Below are 16,781 nucleotides of genomic sequence, written 5' to 3'. Positions count from 1 at the left end.
TGAAATAATACAACTATGGGGAATAACAGTAGTGTTCTTGCTGAGATGAGCACACTAATTAGTCTATAGTTTAGCCCATTGTAGGGGATGGGAATTGTTCTTATGACTTACATCAGCTATTGTGAAAGACCAAATAAATGTAAAGGATAATAAAATCTCCCGAAGACCAGATGAGACCGCCTGCTCCTACACACAACCCCAAAATATATTTCACCGTATTGTTGTCCCCACTAGAATCAGTTACACAATCTAGTCAGGTCACCAGAATTCCTGCTCAATGCTGCCTTTGTCCTTGTTACAGACTAATGGACCTAGTGCTGAATTGCAAATGAGCACAGGGGGTGAATAATGTGGCCTTGCTGCTCTTAAGATAATTTAGTTCATAAACTGTGATCAGCTCATAGTTTTTTTTTAAAAGCTTGTGATTTCAAAACAATTTGGAGGTTCAGTTGAAAAGCTCGTGCGCTGAATATACACTGTATATCTGAAAATAAAAGCAGTCGGCCTACTTTTTCCAATGTGTTAGAAATAAGAGACATGGCGTGTGAAGAGGGTCCGATGCATGTCTCACGCCCAATGTGTGGAAGTTGGCATCGCTGTTGAATATTATTAACAGCAGATTAAACAACCTTTGGCAAAAGGATCCGTGAGAGAAGTCTAAAGTGTCTTAATACAATACAACGCTGTCATTATTAATCTACAATTTATGTTCTTAGTCCTGGTAAACATGGGCTTGGGAAGCTCAGTGATATTGGTATTCACAGTATTTCACTAATTATCCATTTGTGAATTCAATACTTGTATTCCCCCCTCACTGTTTTGTTTTTGTACATAAATGCACTGTAATTTAAGCTTTCACACTGCAATGTTTTCTCTCTGCCTCATGGCAAAAATGTGAAGAATTGCAGCATATTTAACTTAAACTGCAACATTTCTCTTCGTTGCCAAGACATTGGCCTTTAAAATGTTACTTCCCAGGGCCGACACTTGGTTTTTCCCCGCAATGCACTGCCAAAGTCAGAGTAAAACTCATGTTTTTATCTCACTCAAGTTTTGTTCTGATTATGAAAGGGTTGCTGATGAATTTGCTAGAATGCCCTTTAAGCCAATCAGAAACGAGTCTTCAACAATACCATGGTATAATAACTCAATATAACTCTATATTAATCACCATACGAATGTAGGATAGGGAAGAGTGCTGGTCTCTGTCTTGACATGCATTATGGTCAATCTGCAGCAGGACTTCATGGATGACGTGAACATTGCCTTTGAGTACCTGCTGAAGCTCACACCACTGCTGGACAAGGCGGACCAGAGATGCAAGTGAGTGATAATGGAAAACTGAACAGAGGAAGCATTATGTTATAAGCATGTTTATAACACTCGAGACAGGTTATACAGTGTCTGACAAGCTTTTTACTCCGTGTCTGTTTTTTACAGCTGCGACTGTCTAAGTATGCTACTGCAGGAGTGCAACAAGCTGTCTCTCCTGTCGGACTCCAACACGACCAACCTCACTTCTAAACGGTACGGGGAGCCATCATGCCCCTTCATATGTGTAACATCACTGAAAGAGAATGATAGAGTATAAATGCATCAAGTTTGCCACTAATATCTTTCATTCTGTCTCCTCCTCTCTTTCCTATCACCACATTATTCTTTCTCTCTTTGCTTGTCTGTCAGTGTCTTGCTCTCCTTCTTTCACTCTCCTCTGTTTCCCTCTTTCTTTCTCTATTTCTCTTGTGTGTAACTTTTTCTTGAGGGCTGAGGACAGGGAGTATGCTCCACGGCTAAAGACTGCAGAAAACGCCAACATTCAGCCCAACCCAGGCCTCATCCTGCGAGCCGAGCCCACTGTCACCAACATCCTCAAGGTCCTCGTTCTCCCCATGCCAACCCTACCTAGCTTTACAGTCAGCGGGAGGTTCTATTTCAACTTGTCTAATAGAAACGCTTGTTGTCGTTTTCCATTTCAAAATGTTTAGCTACAGTGTGCCCTAATGAACACGATGCGGACTTTTATCCTGTACTATATCCCTGAATAATTACTGCTGTAAAGACAGTTAGTCAACCTCATCATAAAGCTATCCCAGAGCTCCAACTTTTGCTAAACAACTTCCAGGTCACCCATATCACACTCTCATTATTGTGTTCTATGTCTGTCTTCTCCTTTTGTGTTAGACGGTGGACGCAGACCACTCCAAGTCTCCAGAGGGCCTTCTGGGGGTGCTGGGACACATGCTCTCTGGGAAGAGCCTGGACCTCCTCCTGGCAGCTGCCGCAGCCACGGGAAAACTCAAGTCCTTCGCCCGGAAGTTCATCAAGTGAGACACACATCAAGCCACTAATAGTCCATCAGGACTGTTTAATACAATTTATTGACAGACTCAAACCATATTACTGTGGAGTCTTTTATTTATTTTTAATTTAAGGGCAAAATGGGAAAATATACATGATGTAAGAGGGGGACAGTGTTTTAAGGAGATTATTTATTGATGCTCGGTCTTTGCTTCTCAGGCTGAATGAGTTTCCGAAGCACATCAGTGGAGAAGGATGTGAGTACATGAGTGTTGCTGAGTATGGGACTTTCTGAATAACATATAACATGGATTTGATTTGGACATGGTCTCCCTTTTTTCTACCTTGTTGTAGCCAAGTCGGCCTCAGTGCGAGCCCTGCTGTTCGACATCTCCTTCCTCATGCTGTGTCACGTGGTGCAGACCTACGGATCAGAGGTTGGTCTCACACCTAGTACTCACGCTATCTATGTAAGTGATCTAGGTCCGTATTCAGAAAGTGTCTCAGAGCAGGAGAGCTGAACTAGGGTCAGCCCCCCCCCGTTCACTTCTCCTGTAGATTTTGCATCATTATCCAGCTTTTTCAGCACAGCTCCACTAGGTGGCCAAAACACGCAATCGCTTTCTGCTTGTGCTATCTGAATGGCACAGCTGTGATGTCTTTGCCACATTTCTATGATGGGTAATATGACTCATGTTACATAAGTTTCATGGTCAGAACCTGTCCCTGGTAGATTTATATTATATCATAGTTAAATAAAACAACAAATTATGAAACAATATCCCCCGCTCTATATTATTATACCATATGACTCTGTTGTTACCCCTCCAGGTGATCCTGTCGGATCCCAGCCCCTCGGGGGAGACCCCGTTCTTTGAGACGTGGCTGCAAACCTGCATGCCAGAAGAGGGCAAGACCCTGAACCCAGACCACCCCTGCTTCAGGCCCGAGTCTGGCAAGGTGGAAAGCCTGGTGGCCCTCCTCAACAACTCCTCTGAGATGAAGCTAGTGTGAGTGATGGGGTCCTATCTTTTCACTCTAGGGTCAGAATCAGACTGGAATTCAATGTTTCTCTACTGCTGGGTTAAACAAGAACAGAGGAAGAAGTCCAGGCTATGGTTGAAATGTCCACCATGTTCAAATTTCTTTTTTTGAGGAGCATAATTTAAACCAGTGGGGGGGGGGGGGACATTATTTAAACTGGAGCCCATGTGCACCATCTCTTATCCTTCCTTAAATCTATTTATTGGCATTGTTTTTCTTGAACCTGTACCAATGTATCTACCACTGTGTGTCAGTCAGATGAAGTGGCACGAGATTTGCCTCAGCACGCCGGCAGCCATCTTGGAGGTGTTGAATGCCTGGGAGAATGGCGTGCTCTCTGTGGAGGCTGTACAGGCGAGTCCCGTCTTATGTGTCGTCTATTTTGTCCTACTTTGAGCTCAATACTACGTGGACAGCGAACCGTTGAATCACAGAAGTGAACTTGCTCTTGACATAGTGGACAATGATTGGTCATAGCGTGTAGGTCTAAATGGCTCTGCTGACATAATGGTTCGAGCTTGCATCTATTTAATTTTTGGTCTCTTCCTCATTTAAACCATTCATAAAGTTAATTGTGGCCCGGAAGCATGTGCAGAGGTCACACACACTCACTCGTCTTCCCCGCTTCTCCTTTTTCTTTCTCCTCTTGCTCTCTCTCGCTCCCCACTCCCGAGTGTAGAAGATAACAGACAACATCAAGGGCAAGGTATGCAGCATGGCTATCTGTGCTGTGGCCTGGCTGGTAGCCCATGTGAGGATGCTGGGCCTGGATGAGAGGGAGAAGCCCCAGACCATGATCCGCCAGCTCATGACCCCGCTGTATGGGGAGAACACTCTGCAGTTCTACAATGAACGGTACAACACACTAGACTTGGGTGTGAAATACAGTGCCTTTGGAAAGTATTCAGACCCATTGACTTTTTCCACATTTTGTTACGTTACAGCCTTATTCTAAAATTAAATAAATAAAAATTCCTCAGCAATCTACACACTACCACATAATGACAAAGCAAACTTTGCACACAAAAAAAGCCTATTTACGTAAGTATTCAGACTCCTTGCTATGAGAGTCGAAATTGAGCTCAGGTGCATCCTGTTTCCATTGATCATCCTTTCTACAACTTGATTGGAGTCCACCTGTGGTAAATTCAATTGAATGGACATGATTTGGAAAGGCACACACCGGTCTATATAAGGTCCTGCAGTTGACAGTGCATGTCAGATCAAAAACCAAGCCACGAGGTCGAAGGAATTGTCCGTAGAGCTCCGAGACAGGATTGTGTCGAGGCACAGATCTGGGGAAGGGTACCAGAACATTTCTGGAGCATTGAAGGTCCCCAAGGACACAGTGGTCTCCATCACCACCAAGACTCTTCCTAGAGCTGGCCTCCCGGCAAAATTGAGCAATTGGGGTAGGATGGCCTTGGTCAGGGATGGTCACTCTGACAGAGTTCTAGAGTTCCTCTGTGGAGTTGGGAGAACCTTCCAGAAGGACCATCTCTGCAACACTCCAACTATCATGCCTTTATGGTAGAGTAGCCAGATGGAAGCCAATCCTCATAAAAAGGTGCATGACAGCCCGCTTGGAGTTTGTCAAAATTCACCTAAAGACTGACCATGAGAAACAAGCTTCTCTGGTCTGATGAAACCAAGATTGAACTCTGGCCTGAATGACAAGCGTCACGTCTGGAGAGAACCTAGCATCATCCCAAAGGGTTAATCATGGTGGTGGCAGCAGCATCATGCTGTGGGTATGTTTTCAGCGGCAGGGACTGGGAGACTAGTCAGGATCGAGGGAAAGATGAACAGAGCAAAGTACAGAGAGATCCTTGATGAAAACCTGCTCCAGAGCACTCAGGACCTCAGACTGGGGTGAAGGTTCATCTTCCAACAGGACAATGACCCTAAGCACACAGCCAAGACAATGCAGGAGTGGCTTCGGGACCATGTCTTTGAGTGGCCCAGCCAGAGCCCGAACTTGAACCCGATTGAACATATCTGGAGAGACCTGAAAACAGCTGTGCAGCAACGCTCCCCATCCAACCTGACAGAGCTTGAGAAGATCTGCAGAAAAGAATGGGAGAAACTCCCCAAATACAGGTGTGCCAAGCTTGTAGAGTCATACCCAAGAAGACTCGAGGCTGTAATCACTGCCAACGGTGCTTCAACAAAGTACTTAGTAAAGGGTCTGAGTACTTTCTTTTTAATAAATTTGCAAACATTTCTAAAGTTGTCTTGCTTTATCATTAAGGGCTGTTGTGTGTAGATTGTTAAGGGGGGGGGGGGACAATTGAATCAATTTTAGAATAAGGCTGTAACGTAACAAAATGTGTAAAAGTCGAGGGGTCTGAATACTTTCCAAAGCCACTGTACATGTATTTTATTATTTGTTATTTAAATACTATTTTTTTTATTTAAATACTATCTTATGTGGCCTGAATCAACCACTTCTATTGGATGTATTTTCAAATGTCCTATAAATAGCCTACTATTTGAAAGTATTTTCAAATACTTATTTCAAATACTATTTTCAAAACCTTTGTTAAATATATGGGAGTGCATTTGAGTATTTTCAAATACATGCCAGTACTGTCCACGTGTGTTTCCAAATGCATTCCCATATTCAACTACTTGTCTTTTCAAATATAACATCACAATACTTTGAAAAGTATGTGAAAGTAATTGATATATTTGAAATAGTATTTGAACCGAGGCCTGACACGCACACAGCTCACTCTACACATGCACTGCCACTGGACAATGTTTTTGAACAACCAAAGAATTAGCCTGATTATTTAGCCACTGAGCAGATGTCTAATCAACCAGACAAATTCTAGCTAACACTGACGTTTTAAAAGGGGGTCAGCCGATGATGACGGGAACGGATTGAATGATTTGTATCACCTTAGTGTTCAACCCATTTCACATTATAACCAGGCAACTCTCATAATTCACCACCAATGTATAGCAACCAGACTGAAAATCACACAAGCTCATTTAACCCTTCATCTCTCCCTCCCTCCCCCAGGGTGGTGATCATGAGTTCCATCCTGGAGAACATGTGTGCTGATGTGTTCCAGCAGACAGGCCTGGCCCTGCGGCCGCCCATGGAGGGCCAGGAGCCCATCCCCTACCGCAACCTGCTCTCGGCCAAGGAGCCCATCCATGAGGCCCTCCGCAAGCAATTCCGCTCGGTGCTGTGGAAGGGCTGGGTTGACAGCGGCGCGCTACACCTCTTTGAGAGCCTGCTGCACACAGGAGGGGTGTTCTGGTTCACCAACAACCTGGTCAAGGTTAGTGAATGTTATGAGATGGGGTGCGGGTAAAAGGGCGGTTGACCTGTACAACAGTGGAGTTACTGTACTTTGGTCTTTTGGAAACCTTGCAAGGTGACAATGGGCTACGATTTCTTTTGATGCGTTTTCACGCCTACAAGATTTATCAAAGATGAAGCACTAGTTAAACATTGTTATGCTTATATGTCTTATAGCACAATATGAATTAGACATCTTTTTTTCTACTTTGACAAAGGTATAAAGTAATTCCCTGGTAATCAAATAGCCTATTATCAAGCATAGCTAAACTAGTTTTGACTAATGCAGATGCACTTAATTTACATATCAAATGGAAAGAACAGGGATGCAAACTAGTCACCTTTCTGCAAAATTTGCCGTTTTGAATCCAAAATAGGTGACATACGTGATTCATGTAGATCCGATGAGACGTTTAGGGGGGGGGCTTTGGATCACTACTGGCTGTAAGTGTAGTGATGCACATTGGGAGTAATACTGGCTGTATCCAAGGTTCAGCCAATCATTCAAATAACAGAATGCAGCACAGCACACAACTGAAGAGACAGCTTGCTAGTTACAGCATCAGCACGCAACTGAGAAGAGACAGCTTGCTAGTTACAGCATCAGCACGCAACTGAGAAGAGACAGCTTGCTAGTTACAGCATCAGCACGCAACTGAGAAGACAGCTTGCTAGTTACAGCATCAGCACGCAACTGAGAATAGACAGCTTGCTAGTTACAGCATCAGCACGCAACTGAGAAGAGACAGCTTGCTAGTTACAGCATCAGCACGCAACTGAGAAGAGACAGCTTGCTAGTTACAGCATCAGCACGCAACTGAGGAGACGGCTTGCTAGTTACAGCATCAGCACGCAACTGAAGAGACGGCTTGCTAGTTACAGCATCAGCACGCAACTGAAGAGACGGCTTGCTAGTTACAGCATCAGCACGCAACTGAAGAGACGGCTTGCTAGTTACAGCATCAGCACGCAACTGAGGAGACGGCTTGCTAGTTACAGCATCAGCACGCAACTGAGGAGACGGCTTGCTAGTTACAGCATCAGCACGCAACTGAGGAGACGGCTTGCTAGTTACAGCATCAGCACGCAACTGAGGAGACGGCTTGCTAGTTACAGCATCAGCACGCAACTGAGGAGACTGCTTGCTAGTTACAGCATCAGCACGCAACTGAAGAGACAGCTTGCTAGTTAAAGAGGTAACGTTAGGTGAGAAGCCTGACCACGGAGACGGGGTTGACAAGGTGATGAGGTGTACTTCATAAGCTGTAACTGAAAACTGGCATTTGTAAAGTTCGAGGTGAGGGAGAAAGTGTGGTGGAACAAGTATTGTTAGCATTGTTAAGTATCTTGCTAGCTGGATCGAATTCTCCATTAGCTAGCCAGAGAAATGTTGAGCAACATTTGCCAACTTAACTGATTTAAATAATTGAGTTTATGGTGTGAAAATTAGCTGGCTAATAGTCAGACAGCTAATGTTAACGGTAGCTAACGTTACAACATCAGATGAGCTAACGTTGAGTAAGCAGCTCATCTTCTTTCTGGCTCTTGTTCTTCAGCTGAAAGAAATAATGCAGGTCCGTGCTCATCTCGAGCATGTTGGCACTCGATAGGTTGATGACGGACAGGCAGCGCTCCCAGAAGATATCCCTGGACCTCTCCACCAGGAAGGGTCTGAGTGGGGAGGTCTTGTAGGAGCAGGTCAGATAGAGGCAGATGATCACCATGGCCTCCAGCTGGTGCTCGGTGGCTGCCTCGGCGAAGACCACCTTGCGGCAAAGCATGTAGACAAACACCACGTTGGCTGGGGGTGAGGATGCTCTGATTCCCCCAATCGTGATGGAGAAGGAAGCGGTCCATGCTCTGCAGCCAGAGCCCTATGTCGTTAGGAACAGGAAGCGCAGCAGCTTGCCGGTGAAGGCCTGGACCATCACCCTCTTGGGTGTGTCAGGGGGGTGTTCTTGTCCGGCTAGGAGGCATTGTCAGAGCTCCTGTCCCAGGTCTGGGGTGTTCTGGTCCTGGTTGTGTGTGTACAGATTGGTGCGGGACTTGGACTTCCCAAGGTTCTCATTGTTGAGGTGGGTCACATTGTTCTGGTTGTTCCCGTTAGGCTGTGCCTTCTTGGAGCCCTTCTTTCGCTTTATGTTGATGAGCGAGCGATGCTTCAGGTTCTTGTCTTTGGCGTTCCTGCTGTTCTGAACTGTTGTCGTTGTCCAACATTGCGGGCCCATCTCCAGCCGCCTTCTGATAGCTGGGCGAGAGAGAATACATATTTCCCATGGTGAATGGGTAGTGATCAGGAGACCGTTTGAGTAGATTCTCTCTAGGAACTTAGCTCTCATCATAAGCGTCAATAATGCCTGTGGAAAACTAAATGGTACATTTTTGCTAAATGAAATGTATAGGCAGACTACATTTTCCCAGATTCAACTGCATTGTGCATTGACGATAGGTTTGTGTTTATTGATTTGATTTTAAGATGTCTTGGTTGTGATTTTACTTACTGATTTCAAGTCGATTTTAAAAAATCAAGTTGTTTCAGTCGTTTCTTTGTTGATTTTAAAGGACAGATGGGATTTTTCTCTCTGTAAGCTTAGTTTAAGGCTGTTAATGTTGTGTACATCAACCGCTGTCCAGGGTTCTGAAATCGAGCGTCCCCTCGTAATAAAGAAGCACGGGATAGCGTTGCTGTGTAAGATGAAGCCGATGTTCGCCATGATAAAAAAACCTTTTAACGTCATGTCGCACTGTCTGAAAATAATCGTTTTGTACGCCATGTGTTCTTGCCTCATTTTGCTATGTTCCTGTTTTGGTTAACTAAATGACTTTTGGGTGGCTGCCAGTGCTAGCAAGCCTATAGCGTTGCATTTCAGTCGACAGCGTATGAATAAAATGTTGGCCACAGTTTCTAAACCCAGTGGCGCGACTTTGAGACTCCTGGGAACGCATGCGAAGCATCCTCGTCCGACCAGACCTGGGTTTGGAATGTGAAACGTTTTCCTTAGATGTTAATTTTCTCAGCCTAAATGCAAAACCTAGATTCGAGACAATATCTCAATTAGCTGAAATTGTCATTGTCACAAGGTTGTAACAGACGTTTTCATTTTCATCAAAAACAGCTTTATATTGAAGAGGTGCCTTGATTCAATGCCCTGCACATGCGCAGTTTCGCGCGACAGACCGGTATACCTGATGACGTTTTTCTGTGCATGAGCTTAGCTAGCTAATGTGGCCATAACATCGCATACATGCGCGATCGGGGATTTCTATTGGTGCAGCAGTTTCTGTGTATCCTCATACTGTACTATAATTGGTTTGCTGAATTTGGATTTGTGTCAGATAACCGGTCTATTTGAATTGGGGAAAATGCAAACAGTTGTGTGTCAGGCCTGAGAGGGATAAATACGCGCTACCAAAGTACATTTGCCTTTTCATGTAAAATGCAACAGGAGAGAGAGAAAATTAACTAGAAAATGACAATCACGCGGTGCACACTAAAACCACCAAAAGATGCAGCCTTATTGTAAACAAAGCCACGTGTTGTCTAAAGCTGCACTTACTCAATCTCAAATAACTAAATTTCAATGTGTTTTCATTTTAAAACAATTTGCAATGTGATTGTATATCCTTGCATGTAACAAAAGTCACATGGATATGTTTTTTTAAATTTAGACAACTTTTACTTAAAAATCAGCTGCACTTTTTCCCCCCAAAAATCTGACCACTCAATAGTGATTTTTGAATATTCAAGTTGTGTGTATGTGAGCATTTACTCTAACTATATAGGGCAGGGGTACTCGACTACTATTTGAGAAGGTCCGGTCACACACATTTCCTAGGTGGCAAAGGTCCGGATGGATAATAAAATTTATCGGCCTAATAACAAACCCCCACCTCGCAACCCATGTGACCCCAAACTGTTCACACCCCTCTTGTTGGCGCAGAGAATTTTGCCGTTTTCAAGCTAATTTCCCACAATTCTACACATTTCGCATGGGCAGAGATTTGTTTTGCTGTTTTTTAAAACTTTATTTCCTGCAATTATATACATTCTTCCATGTCTTATGTGTGTTTGTATGATCCCAGGGGTCGAAGCCCGACCGAGTCCAGATCCAGCCCGCCAGCTGAGTATGGAGGGTATAGGGTGTGTATTAATCCATTCTTAATTTCTATGTGTGGCTCAGGAGCTGCTGAAGGAGACTCGCCAGGAGTGGGCCAACCGGGTGGTGGAACTGCTCTACAGCATCTTCTGCCTGGACACCCAGCAGATCACTCTCACCCTGCTGGGCCACATCCTGCCCAACCTGCTCACAGACTCAGCCCACTGGCACAGCCTGGCAGACCCGCCCGGCAAGGCCTTGGCCAAGTAAGACAGTCCTCCTAGTGTAGTCTCTCGGTGACTATGTGATGTCTGTGCCGTGTGCTAGCTAGCTACCTCGCTTAATAGGTGACTGTAGGGGCCAGTTTCCAGAACACAGATTTAAGCCTAGTCCTGAACAAAAAAATCACTTTCAATTGAGATTCCCCATTGAGCATGCTTTTTAGACCTCATGAGCTGTCCTAACCACTTAAGTGTTACCACCAGGTAACTTGTTAATTAATGATAAAGGGCAGTGGTTAAGTGTCTCCTGTGCCACATGCAGTCTGCTTTGGAGTTGTTGAATGACTGTTTTGATATTTCTATATGATCAATCCATAAATTGGGTCTCCCGAGTGGCGCAGCGGTCTAAGGCACTGCATCTTAGTGCGAGAGGCGTCACTACAGTCCCTGATTCGAATCCAGGCAGTATCACATCCGGACGTGATTGTGAGTGCCATAGGGCGGTGCATAATTGGCCCAGCATCGTCCGGGTTTAACCAGGGTAGGCCGTCATTGTAAATAATAATTTGTTCTTAACTGACTTGCCTAGATAAATAAATCTAGACCTACATTCAGCGCTTTTGATAATTTCAAATGAGGTGCCTATATAGACTTATAACCACTATGCTAATAAATATTCACGTTATTTTCTTTAATTAACCTACATCTTGGTATTTCAAAAAGATGCCTAAATTGGACATTCCAATAAATTAAGCAATTGAAGGTATCTAGGGCCTATGTTAACGTTGATTGTGTTCGATGAAAATGATATACCTTTCGAATGTTTTATGCAACATTTGTGACTTGACGCCTACTGTGCCAAAGCGATTTAGTGGTTAAACGGGAATGACGAGTGTGTTGATATAACAGTGATATTATAACTTGAAGTATTTGTTTATAATTGTACAATTTATGCTCCCGCATATAAATTAAAAAATAACTGACTGCCAGAAAGCCCTGAACGCAAGATCGTAATATCTGACTCACAGTGGAGGAACATATTGCCTGTATATGTAACGGATGTGAAACGGCTAGCTTAGTTAGCGGTGTGCGCTAAATAGCGTTTCAATCGGTTACGTCACTTTCTCTGAGACCTTGAAGTAGTAATTCCCCTTGCTCTGCAAGGGCCGCGGCTTTTGTGGAGCGATGGGTAACGATGCTTCGAGGGTGACTGTTGTCGTTGTGTGCAGAAGGTCCCTGGTTCGCGCCCGGGTATGGGCGAGGGGACGGACGTAAAATTATACTGTTACATATAGCCTACTGTACATGGTCAACTGTAAGTGCCCCTTAGCTTTCTAGTATGGAAAACGTCTGAGGATTTTTCTACAATATTCACAACATATTAACAATCTTTATAGAATATAAATCGATTTTAATCAATTACATGTGGAAGTAAGTTTAAAAGAAATAAGTATTTGAGTGAACATTAGCAAGCCAGCAGCAGATGAAACAAAGTCGATTCTCTCCCCGGTTTTAGCTTGCGGCTATCACCATCTAGCTGGCTAGATTTAGCATATTTAATAGCCTATACCAGTGACAAACTTTGCTATGTTATTGACATATGGCAGTACACAAACAAAATCAAGCTCATTTCGCCAGCTAGAAAGAAATAGCCATTAATTAATTCAGAAATGGTGGAAGAGGATAGCTAACTATAGCAAGATAATGTTAGTTGCTTCTTGTTAAAGAAGCTACTATGACAACATTGATCCCAAAATAAACTTTCCCATTGAGCAAAATATACAATGCACCCCTCCAAAGAAAGCATGGCTATGGAGCTTGTGGTTTCTCGTAAAGAAATTATCAAATGAGAGACAAACTTATCACAAGTCAGAGTTGTACTTAAACTAAATCTTTAATCACGTGTTAATAAGGAAGCAGGTCAATACAACACATCAATTGAGTGCTCTACGATAATGATGGCTGTTTGACGATTCACGCTCAGGTGATTCATTGAGAGCCCCGAGACAAAAGTACAAAGGTATCCTTTCAACCTACATGACGAACAACAGATGTGTAGAATGGGTCACAAGGTTAAGATTTGTATGACAGATACTTAGAATTCAGTTATCTTTCATTGTACAGGTCTGGCTCTGGGGTCATGTCTCCCTGGTACCATATAGAACAGAAACATTAACTCATGCTCTGGAATGTGATATCTAGGTTTTATCACCCAAAAGACATTGTAAATCTCCTGTCAGTGTTATCTCCCAGAGACACAACAGTTATAAGAATCCTCTATTCTGTTGCATAAAACAATCAATAAAATTATTAACATAATCTTGCAATTTTTCACCATAAGCTTCTCTGAAATGCCACCAGATCCGTAATCGGATCCATGGCTGAAGTGTGGCATTTCAGTTTAGCCCACACTTGGTGGGCTGTATATAAAACTTCTGAGCCACAGAATGGCTGAATTACAGCAAAACTTGCCCTATACAGTAATAGTAGCAAAACCAAAGCAATTCAGGCATTCTTGAAAGTCAGGAAAACTCTTGTCCTGCAGCGAAACCTTGTTTTTTTATAGTTTAATATTTTTTATTTTGCAAGACAGGCCTCTTGAAATAATTGTGGAGTGGAGCTTTCTAGTTACACGGTGATATCACGTGCCCCACGTTTCTTCAAAATGATTAGGCAATAATGATTTATTTGGAAAAACAGTTTCCACCATCACTTGTCGCCCATAAAGTCGGACAGCAGAAAAATCCACCCTACAAATTTTGACGATCTTTAGAACATTTCTCCTATATCTGCCGATTCCATTACACGTCGGAATGATTTTTTTGTTTTTTTTGCGCCATTGCTTTGGTTGAATAAACCTGGGTCAATGGAAACCTGCCTAGTGACCTCCATCGCGGTCAAAACTACTCTTTCTCATTGTACAAGCATATCTATAGTAATGACAGCATCAGCAGTTAGCAGTCATGCTTACATTTGAGTTTTTTTAATCAGTGTTATTTAGAAGGAAGACATGAGCTAAATGCGCTATAGCTAGCTAAAGTTAGCATAGAGATAGCAAGCTAGCTCTTTCATTTACCCGCTTCACTTCCATGCTCACTGAAGGCCATGATAATGCTCGGGTCTCTGCTGGTGCTTCTGACTGTTTGGGATGCTTGATGAGTAGACGCCCAATTCGCCTGCCTCATTCTCACATGTATCCTGCTTTTTAATACTTATAATAATAATAATATAATAATATATATTCTTATTATTATTTATTTCATTGTGTGATGCTGTCGGCGGGGTGTTGGATTGTTTCCGAAGCTGGAAAATCTCAAACCCAACTTTTTGGAACATCATTATGATATAGAACAATTGATTGTAATTTGAGAATGTTTTCTTGCGGTGCTCTAAGTTACTATTATGTGTTTCTGGCATTGAGAAATGGGTGCTACACTCCCTTTTTAAGTACCTTACTGTGATTGATTGTTTTAAATGGTCCTTCTGTAGCTCAGTTGGTAGAGCTTGGCGCTTGTAACGCCAGGGTAGTGGGTTCGATCCCCGGGACCACCCATACGTAGAATGTATGCACACATGACTGTAAGTCGCTTTGGATAAAAGCGTCTGATAAATGGCATATATATATTATTATTATTATATTAAATGAAAATGGTCAAAGTCACAAAGCAAGATTTCAGATAGGACTGTATGGGAGTGGTCTGAGTGAGGAAGGGAACTGTTATGGGCAGAGGTTTGGAACTCTCTTTCTTATTGGCTTATTATCTAATTTACCGCCTGGTGATGTCACCAAAACAGGTCAATTTAATCCCACCAAACTGGCGCAAATTTCAGGCTGTCTTTTCTAACAGCTTTTACACTAAAAAGGGCATTATCCAGATTTTTCAGTGTTATTCCAACCTCCACAATTTTGACTGAAATTAAACCTACTCTGAGCTGGGAGTTTTTGTTATGGTCTTAAAACAGATTTTAACAGAATTCCTAGGACCTTTTCTGAGATGCTTTGTGGATACGGCCCCAGGACTAGGCTTAATCTTTGCCTGTGAAGCAGGCCCTAGTTATGTATCTTCCCTGTACAGTATATATGTAAATAAATTACTGAATAAATTGGTTATCTTTTCCGGAATCTTATTTTAACAAATATATTCCTCATCTCTGCATCTTTACTGTTGGTTTTGGCAGTGTTCCATTGTTGACAGTCTTGTCCTCTTGTTCTCCAGGCTGTCTGTATGGTGTGCTCTCAGTTCCTTCTCCACTCACCACAAAGGCCAGGCCTCAGCTCGACAACGCAAGAGGCAACGGGAGGATATCGAGGTAACAACACAGGCAAAAATCAAAACACAATTTATTTAAAGTGTGTTTAATGAACTACAACAATGTAGTCTAACATGCCTCTTGTTGACCCCAGGACTACAGTAGCTTGTTCCCTCTAGACGATACGCAGCCCTCAAAGCTCATGCGTCTGCTCAGCTCCAACGAGGACGAGCCGGTGGTCCTTTCTAGTCCAGGTCAGTTTGCTGTTTTCTGGTGTCAAAGAAAGTGGCAGCGGCAGGTTCAGTGGACAAACGTTGTAAGTAAAAATGTTATGAATAGAGCTCATATGCTTCCTTATTCTAGTCAGAGACACGTTTGTTCCCAGCATCATATATTTCTGTCTGAAATGTTCCACAACGTTGTGTCTGCTGAATGCAGCCCTGCATATAATGATAATAGTTGATAGTATTATTGTTATATTCTGCTCACTGCAGGAGAGCTCAAGTTTCAAGTATTTTTTTTTTTACGTGGCTTTTTACTGTGACGTTGTGAATATACAATCTTTTCATGTGACATCCCAATTGCCTCGGGATGAATGCCTCCACCCAGATTCTATGAAGGTTAAAACTGAGTAAGGTTTTGAACCCCCGTGAATAGCAAGTTCTCTCAACCAAATGACAGGCAAATGAGCTTGTGCCTGAGCCTTCCAAGCAGTGTAAGACTTATGAAATACTGTCTTCGGAACCTCACTTTGTCAGCAAGATGACGCTTGCATGGCTCATGGTTCATCAAGGCTTTTGTTACTTTGAAACAATTCATGTCACTAGGGTGATAGGGGCATTAGTAAAAACGCCACTCGTGTAATTAAACTAATTAGTGTCTGGTAGAAACCCAATGTGCAAAAAGGGGGTGAAGAGGGACATTTTGGGCAAACACACACTAAGTGAAGTGAGATGTAGTGGATGGAAAACAGTTATTTAGACATTTGTCTTCCTCTGCCATTTCCCTGAAATAGGAAGGAGTGTCCTTAGACGCAGTCCTTTTTACCCATCGTTTCCTACACCAGGGCGGCAGGTAGCCTAGTGGTTAGAGCATTGGGCCATAACCAAAAGGTTGCTGGATCGACTCCCTGAGCTGAAAAGGTAAAAATCAGTCGTTCTACCCCTGAGCAAGGCAGTTAACCCACTGTTCCCTGGGCGCCGAAGACGAGGATGTCGCTTAATGCAGCCCCCGCATATCTCTGATTCAGAGGGTTAAATGCTGAAGACACATTTTAGTTGAAGGCATTCAGTTGTACAACTGACTAGGTATCACCATTTCCCCTCCCCCAGTCCTTCTTCCTTTCTTTTCTGACACCTGTCGTTTTACACCCTTCTTTTCTGACACCTGTCCTTTTACACCCTTCTTTTCTGACACCGGTCCTTTTACACCCTTCTTTTCTGACACCGGTCCTTTTACACCCTCCTTTTCTGACACTGGTCCTTTTACACCCTCCTTTTCTGACACCGGTCCTTTTACACCCTCCTTTTCTGACACTGGTCCTTTTACACCCTCCTT

General features: G+C 43.2%; 1 protein-coding gene across 3 annotated transcripts in view; it reads left to right on the top strand.

The window, feature by feature from the left end:
- LOC118357614 (mediator of RNA polymerase II transcription subunit 24) overlaps nt 1-16,781 on the top strand; it is a 31,760-nt gene that overhangs the window by 11,678 nt on the left and 3,301 nt on the right. For 2 of the 3 annotated variants that reach the window (XM_035734909.1, XM_035734907.1), the window contains exons 11-23: nt 1,238-1,323; nt 1,441-1,527; nt 1,775-1,874; nt 2,182-2,324; nt 2,518-2,555; nt 2,653-2,735; nt 3,130-3,308; nt 3,597-3,696; nt 4,022-4,197; nt 6,371-6,635; nt 10,837-11,018; nt 15,191-15,284; nt 15,379-15,478. In XM_035734909.1, coding sequence (XP_035590802.1) covers nt 1,238-1,323; nt 1,441-1,527; nt 1,775-1,874; nt 2,182-2,324; nt 2,518-2,555; nt 2,653-2,735; nt 3,130-3,308; nt 3,597-3,696; nt 4,022-4,197; nt 6,371-6,635; nt 10,837-11,018; nt 15,191-15,284; nt 15,379-15,478 — 1,633 coding nt within the window. The remainder of the gene's footprint in view (nt 1-1,237; nt 1,324-1,440; nt 1,528-1,774; nt 1,875-2,181; nt 2,325-2,517; nt 2,556-2,652; nt 2,736-3,129; nt 3,309-3,596; nt 3,697-4,021; nt 4,198-6,370; nt 6,636-10,836; nt 11,019-15,190; nt 15,285-15,378; nt 15,479-16,781) is intronic. The other variant, XM_035734910.1, reaches the window with a different exon arrangement.

The sequence above is a fragment of the Oncorhynchus keta genome, chromosome 24, assembly GCF_023373465.1.
Source record: "Oncorhynchus keta strain PuntledgeMale-10-30-2019 chromosome 24, Oket_V2, whole genome shotgun sequence".
Lineage (NCBI taxonomy): Eukaryota > Metazoa > Chordata > Actinopteri > Salmoniformes > Salmonidae > Oncorhynchus > Oncorhynchus keta.
The sequence above is the reverse complement of the archived record's forward strand: the minus strand, read 5'-3'. Positions and strand labels throughout refer to the sequence as shown.